General features: G+C 43.0%; 1 protein-coding gene across 1 annotated transcript; it reads right to left on the bottom strand.

Moving 5' to 3' along the window:
* Window positions 1-6504: 6504 nt before the first annotated feature.
* Window positions 6505-16044, bottom strand: SPATA24 (spermatogenesis associated 24). Its single transcript, XM_081906640.1, has 6 exons — window positions 15890-16044; window positions 13308-13373; window positions 12511-12641; window positions 11181-11251; window positions 9611-9713; window positions 6505-7981 (listed from the first exon to the last, which is right to left on the bottom strand). Exons 1-6 carry the CDS (start codon window positions 15968-15970, stop codon window positions 7891-7893), a joined length of 543 nt encoding a protein of 180 aa, XP_081762766.1. The 5' UTR covers window positions 15971-16044; the 3' UTR covers window positions 6505-7890.
* Window positions 16045-17075: the final 1031 nt, after the last annotated feature.

Below are 17075 nucleotides of genomic sequence, written 5' to 3'. Positions count from 1 at the left end.
GGATGATGGGAATTGTAGTCCAAAAACAGCTGTAGACCTAAGTTTGGGAAACCCTGACTTAGACCAAGGACAACCAACGCATTGCCCTCCAGGTGTTGTTAGACTGCAACTCCCATCAGTGCCAGTCAGCATGGCCAATGGTCCGTGATGATGGGATTTGTAGTTCATCATCTAGAAGGCACCATGTTGGCTACCCTTGCTTTAATATCTTTGCTTGCACTGCAGCATATCTGGACTGGCAACATCTGCTTCTGGAGTGGTTGGGATGGTTGCTGTGCCTCCAGTCTTCTAGCTAGACTGGTGACTGGGAGCGGCCACCGAGACCATATAACACCTTGAACATCTTGAAAGACCTACACCGGCTTCCAGTACGTTTCTGAGCACAATTCAAAGTGTTAGTGCTGACCTTTAAAGCCCTAAATGGCCTCGGTCCAGTATACCTGAAGGAGCGTCTCCACCCCCATCTTTCTGCCCGGACACTGAGATCCAGCTCCGAGGGCCTTCTGGCAGTTCCCTCGCTACGAGAAGCCAAGTTACAGGGAACCAGGCAGAGGGCCTTCTCGGTAGTGGCACCCGCCCTGTGGAACGCCCTCCCATCAGATGTCAAAGAGATAAACAACTACCAGACTTTTAGAAGACATCTGAAGGCAGCCCTGTTTAGGGAAGCTTTTAATGTTTAATAGGTTATTGTATTTTAGTGTTCTGTTGGAAGCCGCCCAGAGTGGCTGGGGAAACCCAGCCAGATGGGCGGGGTATGTATAAATAAATAAATAAATAAATAAATAAATAAATAAATAATACAGTAATTGTAGTGGTCTTTATTGCTGCTTGCTTCGGACTTCTATTTCTGTCTCTACTCCTTAACTCTGTCTCCTTTCAAAGACTGAAGCTGATAGCACAACAATACTGTGTGTGTGGAGGGATTACTGTTTTCGTTTGTTATTATGGTATGTATTTCTGCGTTTTTATATTATAAACTGCTCTGTGATCTTCAGATGAAGGGTGGTATAGAAATTTAATATATAATAATAACAGCAGCAGCAGAAACTGGCCATTTGCTGCTGGAAAATCTCCCCACCCCTTCCCATTTACCTCTAACTGATTGAAGTGTGAAGGCCCAGGAGCAGTTTGCAATAGCTCTGTTCTTGAAGTCTGACACAATAGGAATGAAGTTTGCACCTATCATTTTGCATTTCCAATCACCACGCACATTTGCCCTGCAGATCGTGTTTAGTTTTTGTGGGGGTAAGTCAGGATACCACTGGAAAATCATTTCTGGTTGCACTTCTAATCAATGGAAGCAATCTGCTAATTGAAAGACAAACTTGTTATGTTCTGAAGTTCTCACCCTGGGCCAGCAGGGGGATACTGTAGACAGTTATGCAAATATTTCTTTAAAAATAAATATTTATTAAACTTTTCCAGAAGAAATACATTGTAAAACAAAAAGAAAAAAACAACAAAAATACATAAAGTACAAAAACAGAAAAAATAAAAACACATAAAATTTCCATTTACTTATTTTCTTTTAACTTATTTTCCAGACCTCCTCATACCTCCCTTCCTTATATTCCAGTTCAAATTATTAACTCAGCAAATTATTAGTTCTCGCCATTAATTTTGCTTATTTCAAAATCTTATTTTTCATATCTCTTAAAACATTACAGCTGGAAACCGCTTAACTTCTATCCAACATCATTCTAGCATTCCTTAATTTTCCAATATTTCTGAAGATAATCTTTGAATTTCTTCCAGTCTTCTTCCGCCGACTCTTTTCCCTGGTCTCGGATTCTGCCGGTCATTTCTGCCAGTCCCATATAGTCTATCACCTTCATCTGCCATTCTTCCAGAGTGGGTAGATCTTGTGTCTTCCAATGCTTTGCGATGAGTATTCTTGCTGCTGTTGTAGCGTACATAAAAAAAGTTCTGTCCTTCTTTTGCTGATAGTTATGCAAATAAGGGATCGAAAGTGACGTTCAGTGATTGGATAGTTTTAGAAAATTGTTACAGTTACGTTGTACTGGAGCTCTATATAAGCAGGCTGACTGAACCCTTCAGTTCAGTCCAGTTCTGGCCTGGCCTGTGAATAAACAAGAGCTGTTTGAAGAATCGCTGTGTCGTCTGATATGTTCACCCACAACTTAACAAAACTAGATAGATAAGGGGTCTGAGATGAATTGCAGACAAGTCATACGGTCTGCCCCCTTTTAGGATTGGTGTCCTGCTGAATCCATGGCTGCCCCTTAGACTGAAATAACGGAGATGGGCGACAGAGCTTTTCACACACGGCATCTTCTCTGGGAAGGCTTTGGCTAGTTTGCAGATATGGATCTTGCGAAAATCGTTCACATAATGACAACCTTGGTGATAGACACTTGCAATGTGGTCTACATGATCTCCCCTTCGGGATTGCTCAGAGCCCAGGCTTGGCACAAAATGCAGCTGTCTGCCTGACAACAGCATTATATAAGCACAGCTATATTTTTACTGACTTCCTGTAACCTTCTGTGCACCATTCAAGGTGCTGTCATTATCCCACAAAGCCCTCAAACACAGGGCTAAATATTTAAGATCTCTGGTCAGTGTAATATTCTTAGGATTTGTCCAGCCCTAGAGGGACGTTTTCTAACTTTCCTATGAGGAAAAAGCTCATTTTGAATTGCATGAACTGCCAACAAACCAAGGTCAAATTTTATTAAGGTCCCAGTCACCTAATGATTTCATATTCTCATAGCTCCATATTTTTCTCTTCTGAATGTATTACAACTGTCACTAGCCGCAAAAAAAAGAGAAAAGGAAAAAAGAATGCACAGGAGAGGAAAAAATGGCTGTTTCTTCTTCACAGTGATTAATACTAATATATATATACAACACATATTAACGTAATTGTAACAGTGATGCCCTGATTTGGTGATAATGTTATTATTAATTTAATTGCTTTTAAAACGTCAGTTTTAGTGTTTGTTTTTCTCATCTCTTTTTATTGATTTTTAAAATTCTTGATTCTGACTTCTATTTACTGTGTTTTATATACACAGCAAGCATCCTTCCTAACAAAAGTGACTTAGCAAAGCAGGGAGCAAAAATCTTGCAAGTAGCATCTCCCCAAACTTGAAGCTCACCCTTGAAACATACAAAAATTACAGACTATCAATTGTTTGAAACGGCAACCTCCTGCAGTTTTTCCTCTCCTTTTCCTACTAGGGTTTAATTTGAGCCAAGATTGCCTGTAAACTGAGTTTAACAGTGGGTTTTTCCCCCAGGAAAAACTGAAATAACTTCCGAGCGTTGAAGTTTACTCCAACAGTACCAGCAACAAAAACTCTTTATTGACAAGCAGCTGCTAAATTAAGGTTAAAATTACCACTGGGAGCACTCCTACTATTAGTGCAACGTGAGTTCTTGTGAATATTTCAGTGTCTAAATGTCAGAAGGCTTCATCGATCCAACTCCCCAAACATCATCACAAAACTGAAATGTTGCCAAGGTAGCTGAAGTATATCTAACACAGACTGAGCTGGCCGATTCGCAGTAGAGGGATCCAATCTGTCTGATCTCAAAGAGAGTGCCAAACCTGTTTGAATTCTTAGCTATGAGCTGCGTTTAGATTCTAAAAGAGTCTAAAATAACCTTCCAGATTCCACATCCACAAAATTTAAAAAGTCAAATAAATAAAGTCCCCTGCCTTTTTTCTGTTCAAAAGAAAACCATTCTTTAACTGGAGCACAAACAAAGACATTGCAGATAGATCAAAAATGTGCAGAATAAGCTGCAATGACCTGATCTTGCTGAAAACTACAGTAAACCAATTTATTTATTTAAAAAGATCAGCAAAGTAACAGCAGGAGGTGTTAATCCACTGGGGGCATGCCAAGACTGTAAGCTACTGGATACGCTAGGTCAGATCGGTTCACCAATGGAGCTAAATTTAAAGTCTTGGGAATTTAAAAAATAAAAATCAGAAAAAGTGGCGTGTCAATTAACCCTTTAAACTGAAAGCATAATGTGAGCTATTTATTTGTTTGCAAAGGTGCCTGCAAACTTGACATGAATGCTGGCAGCATCAACCCCGTGTGGGAATCCCTTGCAGGTGATCGCAGTGGCTGGAGATAGACAATCGGGTCGTGTATCCACAGCAGTGACCACAGGAGGAATGACTGCTGGGAGGAATGCAGAGAGAAGGAACGCCATGGTGCACCTGTAGCAGCAAAACTGAATGCCTCCATCTGCCCCACTTGCAATGAAACATGTCTCTCCCGTATTGGTCTCTACAGCCACAGCAGCCGCCGCAACCTTCCAACAGCTTGACTTCAGCCCCAAAGGTGCATTCCCGAGATGGACGGATGCCAGCAACCTTGTGCCTGTAGTGTTCAAGGCACGTTGCCAAAAGCTGGGCTCAAAAACAGTACACTGTGAAAAGTCCCACACGGCTATTTGTATAGGTGCAAGTGTACAAGACCCAAATGAATTGTGAGGGTCGATTCCCCGTTACTGTAGGCATTCCAGATGGAGTCAGTGCCAAATGCCAGGCATTCACTAGGTCCGGGACATCAGCCAGCGGAGGCTGAACCAAGCAGCTCTAGTTCATTCCCGTTTGGAATCTACCCATCTTCTAAGAGAATTTTTGACTCTATAGCCTCACCAGGTATGGGGCCATAACCTGTGTTAAAAAGTAACCAGGCATTCATAACCAAATTGTTTCTCTGCAAATATACAAGGCACTAGGAAATCAGCCCTGAGTGCTCACTGGAAGGACAGATCCTGAAGCTGAAGCTCCAATACTTTGGCCACCTCATGAAAAGAGAAGACTCCCTGGAAAAGACCCTGATGTTGGGAAAGATGGAGGGCACAAGAAGGGGATGGCAGAGGACGAGATGGTTGGACAGTGTTCTTGAAGCTACTAAAATGAGTTTGACCAAATTGCGGGAGGCAGTGGAAGACAGGAGTGCCTGACGTGCTCTGGTCCAAGGGGTCACGAAGAGTCGGACACGACTAAACGACTAAACGACAACAACAAGAAATAGGAAATCCAGGAGTTGTAGGCAAGGTAACCCCACCAGAACCAGAAAATGTTTGTGATACACTTTGTATATGTGAAATGGTGGTATAGAAACTACTTAAATAAAAGCCAGTGCTGCCCAGCCTTAAAACAACTGATGAGCTCAGTCCACAGCTGGGGAAAAACCCCTGCTTTCTTGCAAGTACAGTGGTACCTCGGGTTAAGTACTTAATTCGTTCCGGAGGTCCGTTCTTAACCTGAAACTGTTCTTAACCTGAAGAACCACTTTAGCTAATGGGGCCTCCTGCTGCTGCCGTGCCGCTGGAGCACAATTTCTGTTCTCATCCTGAAGCCAAGTTCTTAACCTGAAGCACTATTTCTGGGTTAGCGGAGTCTGTAACCTGAAGCATATGTAACCCAAGGTACCACTGTAATTAACAGTTTAATGTTCCTAATCTTTGTGTCTGGCTAGATGTACTGTATTCCCCTTATGAATAAAGTGTTACCGCAATCATATGTTATCCTTTACATAGTACTGTCAACACCTGACCAATGCCATCATATGAAATCTGACCTGCCACAGTATGAATTAGGTAATGTGGTAGTCTTGCTTTTCCATGGGCCCCCCTGCAATCTATTATCTTTTCTACAAAATCAAACAGCAAGCAAAAATCAAAACCAAAGATTATAATTTTTTGGGCACAATCAGTAGTATGGAACTCTACTCCTACTGACTGCTAAACAAAAAGGACAAACTACTGAGGCTTCAGTTACATGCCTTAGGGAATTGCCCTTCAGTAGCTCCTATTTAGCACCAGGTTGGTGACCTAACAGTAATAATTTAATGATTTTAAAAAAAGAAATCTTCCCTTTAAGGCAAACTGTGGGATAACAAAGTCAAGAATCCCACTGAACATAAGTGAGTGGCAGCTGGATATGTTCAAATTAGACTACATGAGAGGGTCTTCAAACACTGCAAATGTTTTTGAATGTATCCTGAAACATACAAGTACATGTGGTTAGCAGGCTAAGGAAGAACTAATACAATTCAGTACTTCATCTATTTTCTCTCTCTTCTACTATTTTTTTAATCTTCTAATAATAATAATAATTTATTATTTATACCCCGCATATCTGGCTGGGCTTCCCCAGCCACTCTGGGCGGCTTCTCCAAAAAAATATTAAAACACTGCAATACATCAAACATGAAAAGCTTCCCTAAACAGGGCTGCCTTCAGATGTCTTCTAAAAGTCTGGTAGTTGTTGTTCTCTTTGTCATCTGGTGGGAGGGCCTTCCATGGGGAGGGCGAGAAGGCCCTCTGCCTGGTTCCCTGTAACTTGGCTTGTTGCAGTGAGGGAACCGCCAGAAGGCCCTCGATGCTGGACCTCAGTGTCCGGGTAGAACGGTGGGGGTGGAGACGCTCCTTCAGATATACTGGACCGAGGCCGTTTAGGGCTTTAAAGGTTGTAGGGTTGTAGAAAAACAAGAAATCCAGTCAGTGTGCTTCAGAGAAGATAAGTGGGTATTTATTTTGCTTTTGGAAAGGTAAGAATTTGCTGTACAAATACACACACAGCACTAAGTTTCATAGCTGAGTTTTCAAACTAAAAAGTTTACCTATCACTTAACATCACAATAATTGGTTCCCACAATACCCACATAAACAGGTTAAGTTTACAAGGACAACCGCAAAGGATATATACCAATCCTAGAGTTGGCAGTGCATAATCCCAGGTACAAAACATTGTACTTTAGTGTTTGGAAAATAAATGTTCTTTACAAAAGAAGCACCAGTTTAAGGGGATAAAAGAAGAACTAACAACTGTATGTTTTTAAAAGATCATGCAGAAAGGGCCAAAGAGAAGCTGTAAAGATTGGTGCAGTCTTATGCATGGAACTCAGAAGTTCCAGAGAGTCCAATAAGGCTTATTTCCTAGCAACGGTGTTTAGGACTGCAGCCTGCAGCACAATCCTGGAATATGTGATACATTTGCCATGGAGCATGTACACAAGAGTCTTTCCCTCGCCAGTGAGTATCTAGCACAGACGTGGGTTACCTCTGGCCCCATTAGGTGCAATAGGGGTCCTAATTTATTCCTGGTTCCACTGGCTAGAGTTCCTATCCAACCTTTGCTGCAAATTCAGCGCTGAATTCAAGACCCATTTTGGGGGGGAATCTTTGCAGCTAAGGCATCTTAAATTAAAACCAGGGTTGGGAAAGAAGAGTGTGGCTTTGAGAAGATATACTACGTGGCAGCCTTTTAATTGTTTGGCGCTATTTGTTTTTCTCTTCCATTTGATGCCACTTCCCATTGAAAATATTTCTAAACAGCTAAAGTGGAAAAATGATAGACAGCCTTGAATGGCATGTGCTAGCTTAGAAATGAGCTCCTGCAATTCTTTACTCACTTACCTTCGCATCTTTTGAACTCAGTGTGACCTACTTCTGAGTAGACATGTACATGGCTGCAATGGTAACCTCATAGTCCCACCCACACCAGGAACAACATATTAAAGTACCATAAATACATAGTTATTGAATTACTACACTATGTAGTAGTGATTTTATTAAAACCCACAGATGCTTTAAAGATCATTGGGGTCTTGACTGCCTTTCCTATCCAGATGAAAAAGATGGTACCTTATGCTTAAATATACAGAATCCAATGCAGTAGTCTTTGTCCACCTAAAGATGTACAGTAATTCATACATCCAACATTGGTCCCACTGAACAGAAAGAAGTAGGGAGAGTTGGCATTTAGAGGTGAATATCTCACTTAAATTACAGGCAGAGTGATTTCTTGGTGGAAAAACTTAGAAGTTCGTTTTTTATTTCAACACATCAAAGAGTAAGATTAGAATCAAGTGACTTAAGGGAATGCTTCTACGGTTATTTCAAATCCTTTTTGTTCTTTCTCCCAAGCACTTTTGCTATGTAACTTTCCTGTTGTTTTTGTATCTTGAATTCAGATGCTTGCTTCCTGCAAAACACAACAACAAAAACCAGAAAGCACATTGTAAGAACATTTGCCATGCAATTTTCTTTGTGAAAATAGACATCTAAGTACTTGCTGATCTGTGGCACGTGTGAAATATCAGGAAAATAAATGCAACACTATTATGTGTGTGCCGACTCCTGAACAATCATTTCAATATACAACCAATTGATAAAGAAAAACAGAATGTTGGACTTCCTATGATAATTTCACCGGGTAGTATTCAACGAAATTTTTTTACAGTAGAGCCACTGAAATTAATGGACTGATGGATTAATGTTCATTAATTTCAATGAATCTACTCTGAGTAAAACTTAGCTAGATACCACCCATTCTTTGCCAAGGGGTCTTCAAATGAGTTATTGATTCCACCTACTCCATTAGAAACACATGCCTTATCAAACAGATCACTGGTTTCTATTATCAGCATTTACCACAACTACAGTACTAAGCTAGACAAACCTAGACAGCATCTTAAAAAGCAGAGACATCACCTTGCCAACAAAGGTCCGTATAGTTAAAGCTATGGTTTTCCCAGTTGCGATGAATGGAAGTGAATTTATGCTTTTGAATTCTGGTGCTGGGGGAGACTCTTGAGAGTCCCACGGACTGCAAGAAGATCAAACCTATCCATTCTTAAGGAAGTCAGCCCTGAGTGCTCACTGGAAGGACAGATCCTGAAGCTGAGGCTCCAATACTTTGGCCACCTCATGAGAAGAGAAGACTCCCTGGAAAAGACCCTGATGTTGAGAAAGATGGAGGGCACAAGGAGAAGGGGCACAGAGGGGCACAGAGGACGAGATGGTTGGACAATGTTCTCGAAGAGACCAACATGAGTTTGACCAAACTGCGGGAGGCAGTGGAAAACAGGAGTGCCTGCATGCTCTGATCCATCACGAAGAGTCGGACACAACTAAACAACAACAACAACAACAGTACTAAGCAAGCACTAGCAGCACGGCAACCCAGAAAGAATGGAAACCAACAAAGCTGGTTTATGAGGTTGGTTTATTTCTACAAACCACAATTAAAATTAACCACAGTTTAGAGTTTAGACATAATGCTAAACTGCCATTAATTATTTTTTTAAAATGGATGTGAAAGCTTCTGCTTTGAAGTTTATCGGGAAATCCAAACTGGACCTTTGTCTTTGAAGAAGCAATGGAGGAAAGCATACGCACAAACCAAAAAGGAGGGGACGCCACAAGTGCGAAACAAGTTTGAGGATAACTGTAAAAATATCTATTTAGACAGTGATTCCAAAGGAAGGGTGTAAATGTCTCAGTAAGCAGTATTCTCTATTTTACCCCACACCCCAAGATCTGAGGAAGCGTCAGGTGGAGGAAAATTGTGATTAAAAATGAAAAGAAATAATTAGATCCTACAGCCTTTAAATGCATCTGTGGGAAGGAGGGTATTGTTTTGTTTTGTTTTAATTATTTACTTGTGTTTTATCTTGTATTGTATTCTGTGAACCACCCTGGGATCTCTTGAAGGGCGATATATAAATTTAATAATAATAATAATAGTAATAAAAGGGAAATAGTTAACTCAGTTACCTACGTATTTTCAAAGAATCTAGTAAAAGTGTCTTCGATAAAAATATATACTTACTTTAATGTTTGCTTCTGGTTGTTGATGAAGTTCTGCAGCTCCCTGATCTCATTTTCTTTGTAGTTCAGAACGTCTTCCTGTTTTTGAATATGGGTCTCAATTTCTGTAGGAGGAATTTGAAAATCACCGATTTGTGCTTTTGCTTTCCAAATATCAAAATCAAAGAGCACAAAACAAAGTTAATGTACACAGAATTCCCAGCAAAGTCTCAAACTGTATTACCCTGGTTCAGTTATAATCAACCCAAATAGGTAGTGCTATAGGTACTACAGGGACGCGAGTGGCGTTGTGGGTTAAACCACAGAGCCCAGAACTTGCTGATCAGAAAGTCGGCAGTTCGAATCCCCGCGATGGGGTGAGCTCCCGTTGCTCGGTCCCTGCTCCTGCCAACCTAGCAGTTCGAAAGCATGTCAAAGAGCAAGTAGATAAATAGGTACCACTCCGGCGGGAAGGTAAACAGTGTTTCCGTGCACTGCTCTGGTTCGCCAGAAGTGGCTTAGTCATGCTGGCCACATGACCCGGAAGCTGTACGCCGGCTCCCTCGGCCAGTAAAGCGAGATGAGCGCCGCAACCCCAGAGTTGGCCACGATTGGACCTAATGGTCAGGGGTCCATTTACCTTTATAGGTACTACATGCTCTAGAAACTGAATTCTGTGCCCAGGATAAAAAAAATAATAGACATATTTATTTATTTTCTTACATTTATATCCTGCCTTTCTTCCAGCATGAAACCCAAGGCAGTTTAAGTGCCTGAGGGTAGTCACCCATCTAGGCACTAATCAGATCCAGACCAATGAGGGGCCCATGACATTGACAGAATACACAAGGGGCAGAGAAAGTGGAGGCAAATGCATCTATGCCCCTGAGTGCAGGACGATAGGGAGCTGCTGCCAAACATATCTGTATCTGTATCTATACAGTGGTACCTCGGCTTACATATGCTTCAGGTTACATACACTTCAGGTTACACACTCTGCTAACCTAGAAATAGTGCTTCAGGTTAAGAACTTTGCTTCAGGCTGAGAACAGAAATCGTGCAGTGGCGGTGCAGCAGCAGCAGGAGGCCCCATTAGCTAAAGTGGTGCTTCAGGTTAAGAACAGTTTCAGGCTAAGAACGGACCTCCGGAATGAATTAAGTATGTAACCAGAGGTACTACTGTATCTATCTATCTATAGTGTACCTGTTTTCAAGCTTGCCTGCTTGCCAACATTTTTAAGTATACATTTTGAATTAGGCTTTTAGGCATTCCTTTTAAGAAGAAGAGTTTGGATTTGATACCCTGCTTTATCACTACCCAAAGTAGTCTCAAAGCGGCTCACATTCTCCTTTCCCTTCCTCCCCCACAACAAACACTCTGTGAGGTGAGTGGGGCTGAGAGACTTCAGACAAGTGTGACTAGCCCAAGGTCACCCAGCAGCTGCATGTGGAGGAGTGGAGACGCGAACCCGATTCCCCAGATTATGAGTCTACCGCTCTTAACCACTACACCACACTGGCTAAGTGCCTAAAAGGGTTAATTTCTCAAGTAATCCTCAGTCTGAGACGATAAAATAATCTAGTGAATTTACCAGCGCATTTGCTCAACAGCTTGTCTTTTTGGATCGATTCCTTCCGCACTTTGCTTTTTACCCGAGAAAGTCTACAACAGAAGGAATACCATTTTATTCACACATGTCAATACCATTAAATACAGCTGGAATAAATAGTTCAAACGTTATCTGTCAGATAAGATGATCAGGAGGAAGTCATAGATGCCCCTTATGCACCTTTGGAAACTTGACCTTTGTAATTATGGAGCTGACTGATCTGTAGAACAATGCTAGTTAGGCTACAGATTTAAGTGTGTATGTTGCACTGATCCTATTTAAGCCTGTTATGTTGTTGCAGTGACTTGAAAAGATCCACATACACCACTTCACAGGATCCAAACTTTCTCTTTTATACTGAACTCACTCTCAAGAGTGTGGATCCGTTCCTTGTATAACCAAAACATCACAGAAATAACCATCCACACACGAGGCTTGAGGGAGTACCAACATTTACAGAAGTAAAAATAGATAGATAGCCCTAAGGGGGAAAACCCCAAACAGTACAATGTGGACTGAATATTCTCACGTTGGTCTGCCGTAGTCGAAACAAATTTTTAAAAAATTCCTTCCAGTAGCATGCACACAAAAGCTCATATCAATAACAAACGTAGTTGGTCTCTAAGGGGCTACTGGAAGGAATTTTTTATTTTGTTTTGAATATTCTCAGTGAGCACAGAATGCTGATGGGTTGGGTGGTGGGAATAAAAAAACTGGAACTGAACGAAACATCATGGTAGAGGACACTGCTCTAGGGCTAGCACGCAGTATGACTGCAATTCTAAGCATGTTTACGAGGGCGTAATTACGAGAAAACATGCTTAGCATTGCAGCAAACAAGCCTCTTAGCTTGGAAAATTCTGGCACGCCCAACAATATTTAACCCTACTTCCAGCTCACTCAGGCTACTGGCTCACGTAGCCTGCTGCTGTATACTCTGGTCTTATCCAGCAGTTGCTAAATCTTAGCACCTGATTATAATGGAGAATGAAGATTCAGGGAGCAGCTGGTCAGTTGTTAAAACAGGTGCTAGGATACAGATTTCTCGTTCCTTCCAGCCTCTGAACGGCCCGAAGTGGTCAAGAGCAGAAAGAGATACAGCTGCCTCTCTCCAGAGCTGCTACTGTTCCTTTCTTGCACGTGCATGGCTGTTCAGAGGTTGGGGGAGAGGCAGCTGCTGGTCCCTTGGGAACTGGCTAGTCAGTGGTCTTCTGGGAGACTGTAACTATCACGTCGTCAACTCCCCTTTTTAGACAACAAAACCTGAGCCTGTTCTCTTCACAGAGACTCCCACACCAATCTACAAGCATACACAGTGTCAAAAGCTTGCTTCTCCCTCTCAAGTTGCTTTGACAGAACATCAATCTCCCCAAGGGCGAATTCCAGCTGTTCGGATTCCATAGCTAGATTACTCTTCGTCTTTGCATGTTCTTCCTCTTCCTTCTGTAAATTAGAATACAGTTGAAAAATCTAAGTTATTAGATTGCCTAACAGGTAAACCAACATGATCAAAAAGGAATATTCAACTGCATCAGTAGGCAAAGAAAATATGCCACAACTCTGGTGTAAAGTAAAAGGACCCCGGCTGGTTAAGTCCAGTCAAACTGTGACTATGGGCTGCGGTGCTCATCTTGCTTCAGGCCGAGGGAGCCGGTGTTTGTCCACAGACAGCTTTCTGGGTTATGTGGCCAGCAGGACTAAACCGCCTCTGGCACAACGGGACACCGTGATGAGTGCCAGAGCACATGGAAACGCCGCAGCACTATTTATCTACTAGCATTGGTATGCTTTTGAACTGCTAGTTTGGCAGAAGCTGGGACAGTGGAATGGAAGCTCACCCAGTTGCACCGATTTGAACCGCTGACCTTCCGATCAGCAAGCCCAAGAGGCTCAGTGGCTTAGACCACAGCACCACTCAAGTCCCCTCACTCTCAAATATTCAGATACTAACTTCTGATATTAAAAATCGACATTGTCACAAGACATGAGTCTACAGGGGAACTTGCACAAATCTTTGAGAATGTGCAATCTCTACTGCTGCCTTGATTATGTTTAACAAAAGAAAGAGTAAAAATATCAGAAATGAATTATTAAATGAAGGCCACATACCTGAAGTTTCCTTATAATAGCCTCATATTCCACCTTGCTTACAGAGTTCTCTTTCTGCATTGCTATCTGTTAAAAGAATGTTACATTTTATAGATTAGTTGTTTGTGTAAGAGAATTACTATGGGGGGGGGGGAATGCTAAATGTATATTAGTTATTTTTGCAGTCTGATCCTATGCTGAGTTAGGTCAATCTATGTCTACTGATTGCAGTGGGCTTAGGCATATCTAAAGATGTGAAAGCATGCAGAAAAAAGAAAAAAATGTGGAAAACCCACCCCACCCTATTTTTCTGCCCCCATTTTGGAAGCAACCAAACCAACAACAACAACAACAAATAGAAAAACGGTTGGGGGGGCACGATTTCATTTTTTTGTTTTTCCAAACCTTCACCTCTCTAGGTATATCTTTATCTAGATAGGCTCACTCTGTTTTATGGCTATTGCATTACAGCTTCTGCTCATTTTACGACTAACTACAATTTTATTTACAAAAGTACTTATATGTCAGCCACTGATGCAGTTTCATAATTTTTAATCAACTGCATAGGCTTGTCGGTGTGGAAAAGTCTTTAAAAGTGAGGTTGCCTGCCAAATCTCTGCTTGAAGAGTGTTCCACAGGATGGGACCAGCAACAGTAATTGCCCAACGTCTGATTGAGTTGAGCTCCTGTAGGGGTGTTGTTGGTAACTGGGCAAGGCTAGGATATAAAGGCTCAGGCAATCCTGGATCCAAGTTGTTCAGGGCTCTGTGTATCAATCCAAAATCCTTAATCTGCTCCAGTAGCATATGGGCAGCCAGTGTAGATGTTTTAACAGCAGTATCACATGCTGCTGGCCATGCAACTGCAGCAGCAGCCTAGTCGCAGCAGTCTGCCCTAGCTGGAGCTTCTACACTAGGCAGTATTTACCTTGAGGTTCCTATAACAAGCACTACACACATGACTGGTGTGCTTTATTTTAGATACACGGGTGGCGCTGTGGGTTAAACCACAGAGGCTAGGACTTGCCGATTAGAAGGTTGGCAGTTCAAATCCCTGCAACAGGGTGAGCTCCCGTTACTCGGTCCCTGCTCCTGCCAACTGAGCAGTTTGAAAGCATGTCAAAGTGCACGTAGATAAATAGGTACTGCTCCGGCAGGAAGGTAAACGGCGTTTCTGTGCGCTGCTCTGGTTCGCCAGAAGCGGCTTAGTCATGCTGGCCACATGACCCGGAAGCTGTATGCCGGCTCCCTCGGCCAATAAAGTGAGATGAGCGCCGCAACCCCAGAGTCGGTCACGACTAGACCTAATGGTCAGGGGTCCCTTTACCTTTACCTTACATCATGTTGAGGGTCCTGGCTGAAATCTTAATTTGGCAACCATCTTAAATAAAACCAGATATATAATCTCATTGTGTTCTTGGAGGCAATTGCTTCCATTTCAGAGCCATGAAGGCACAAATGGAATAATGAAAAACCCTGCAGGATTAGATCAAATGTCCATTTAGCCTTCCATTCAGTTTCCAACAGCAGCCAGCCATATGGCTCTAGAGAACCCACATGGTTATCCCTGCCCTCCAGCACCTGGTCTTTAAAGTTACACTGCCTTTGAGGCTGGAGGTTCTATCTGGAAATACAAACACACACACTATGTTTAATTCCCTATGTTCTGCTGGATCAGACTAAAACTCCTATCTAATCCATAATCCTGTTTTCAGCAGAAAGGGCGTGAAATAAACAATCCTCCATTGTTCGCACTCCCAGAAACTGGTATTCAGCAGCCTACCTACCTATGGGACCGCCTCTCCTGGTATGCCCCGCGGAAGACCTTAAGGTCCACAAATGACAACATTTTGGAGGTCCCAAGTCGAAAGGTAGTTAGAATGGTCTCAACTAGGGCCAGGGCCTTTTCAGCCCTGGCCCCGACTTGGTGGAATGCTCCGTCACAAGCGACTAGGGGCCTGCGGGACTTGACATCTTTCCGCAGGACCTGCAAGACAGAGCTGTTCCGCCTGGCCTTTGGTTTGGACTCAGTCTGACCCTTATGTTTCCCTCCCCTTATGGTTTTGATCTATGGGCTACTTTTAAAATGAGGCAGCATTTTAAACTGCATCTTAACCTGTATTTTAAATTGGTTGGGTTTTTTCCTATTATGTTTTTACTGTGATTTTACTGGTGTTAGCTGCCCTGAGCCTGGCTCTGGCCAGGGTATAAATAAAATTTATTATTATTATTATTATTATTATTATTATTATTATTATTATTATTATTAATTACTGCCTTTGAACACAGGGTTTTATGAAACTATCATGCTTTACAGTCTATGGCGAGAAGTAGGACATGCAGCAGTGGCAGTGTTCTTGCTCAGTGTCTAAACAAATAATAATAATAATAATAGGGATTTGTGTGCGCAGAGTGTTGGGTAGCCCCAGAGGCGGGCGGGCCTGCAGAGGCCTACATCCGCCATGCTTTTTGCCAACGTTTACCACAGGCTGCCGCCCAGCTCGGTGGCCGGCCACCGCCGAGGGAACCAGCTCGCCCCTTCCCACAACCCTTTATCGGAGGGAGAAGAGACGGCGCGGCCGCCCCGAGCGCCTCCAGCCCCACCTGTCGCCTCAGCCTCTCCAGCAAAGCCTCCTGCGTCTCGATCAGGTCTCGCAGCTGCTGGAAGGCCACGGACGACGCCATTTTGTTTTTTTCCCCCCTCCTTCACCGGCCGTTGGAAGTGCGCGCGCTTCCCCCCTCCGGCCAATCACGCAGCGGCGCCGAACGTGAATCACGGGAGCTTCGCCCTCGCGAGACTTCTTCGGCCGCCCCTTCCGCCCAGCCGTATCAAAACAAGGGAGGGGCGGGGCCAGAGCTCACTAGAGTCCTATAGGAAGCTGCTGGCGCGCCCGCAAAGCGAGTACCGTAATTCCCCTAACGCAGGCTCTGAGAAAAAAACACCCCGTAATTCGCCTAATGCAGGCTCTGAGAGAGAAAAAACCGTAATTCCCCTAATGCAGGCTTAGAGATGGATGGACAAAGATACACAAAAAGACACACACACAGAGTGTGTAGTGTAACGGTTTGAGCGTTGGAGTAGGACCTGTGAGACCAGGGTTCAAATCCCCACTCATCCACGAAGCTGCCATCTTGCTGATCATGTATATTCAGCCTTGTTTTTACCTTGTAATCTTTGGGGAAGGGGAAGGTGGGGGTAGGAATTATTAAAAACAAGTCAGTCAGTTGCCAAGTTGTGTTGCTTCTCCTTTTGCAAATGTTGCAAAAAGCCACCGTGACGTTTCGGCACACTCGTACTTGAGTCTCTTGAGAGTCCCATGGACTGCAAGAAGATCAAACGCATCCATTCTGAAGGAAATCAGCCCTGAGTGCTCACTGGAAGGACAGATCCTGAAGCTGAGGCTCCAGTACTTTGGCCACCTCATGAGAAGAGAAGACTCCCTGGAAAAGACCCTGATGTTGGGAAAGATGGAGGGCACAAGGAGAAGGGGACGACAGAGGACAAGATGGTTGGACAGTGTTCTCAAAGCTACCAGCATGAGTTTGACCAAACTGCGGGAGGCAGTGGAAGACAGGAGTGCCTGGCGTGCTCTGGTCCATGGGGTTACGAAGAGTCAGACACAACTAAACAACAAAAACTTAAAAATCTGCTTTGTGATGAAGGGTGGTTAAAAAAACACACAACCCAAATAAATAACAATGTTCTGTTATATACAGTGTTGGTTACTGCAACAATTTTTGCTTTCCTCACTGACCTGTGACTATCCAGAACTCCAGTTCCAAATTATTC

Source organism: Podarcis melisellensis (genome assembly GCF_964234715.1).
Source record: "Podarcis melisellensis genome assembly, chromosome: 3".
Lineage (NCBI taxonomy): Eukaryota > Metazoa > Chordata > Lepidosauria > Squamata > Lacertidae > Podarcis > Podarcis melisellensis.
This window is presented reverse-complemented; position numbering and strand designations above follow the sequence as displayed.

Coding starts and splice junctions, on each gene's coding strand:
- SPATA24 (XM_081906640.1), bottom strand. CDS start 15,970: ATGGCGTCGTCCGTGGCCTTCCAGCAGCTGCGAGACCTGATCGAGACG. Junction 13,374..15,889: donor TGGAGAGGCTGAGGCGACAG/GTGGGGCTGGAG, acceptor TTCTTTTAACAG/ATAGCAATGCAGAAAGAGAA. Junction 11,252..12,510: donor AAGCAAGCTTTTGACACTGT/GTATGCTTGTAG, acceptor CTTCTGTTGTAG/ACTTTCTCGGGTAAAAAGCA.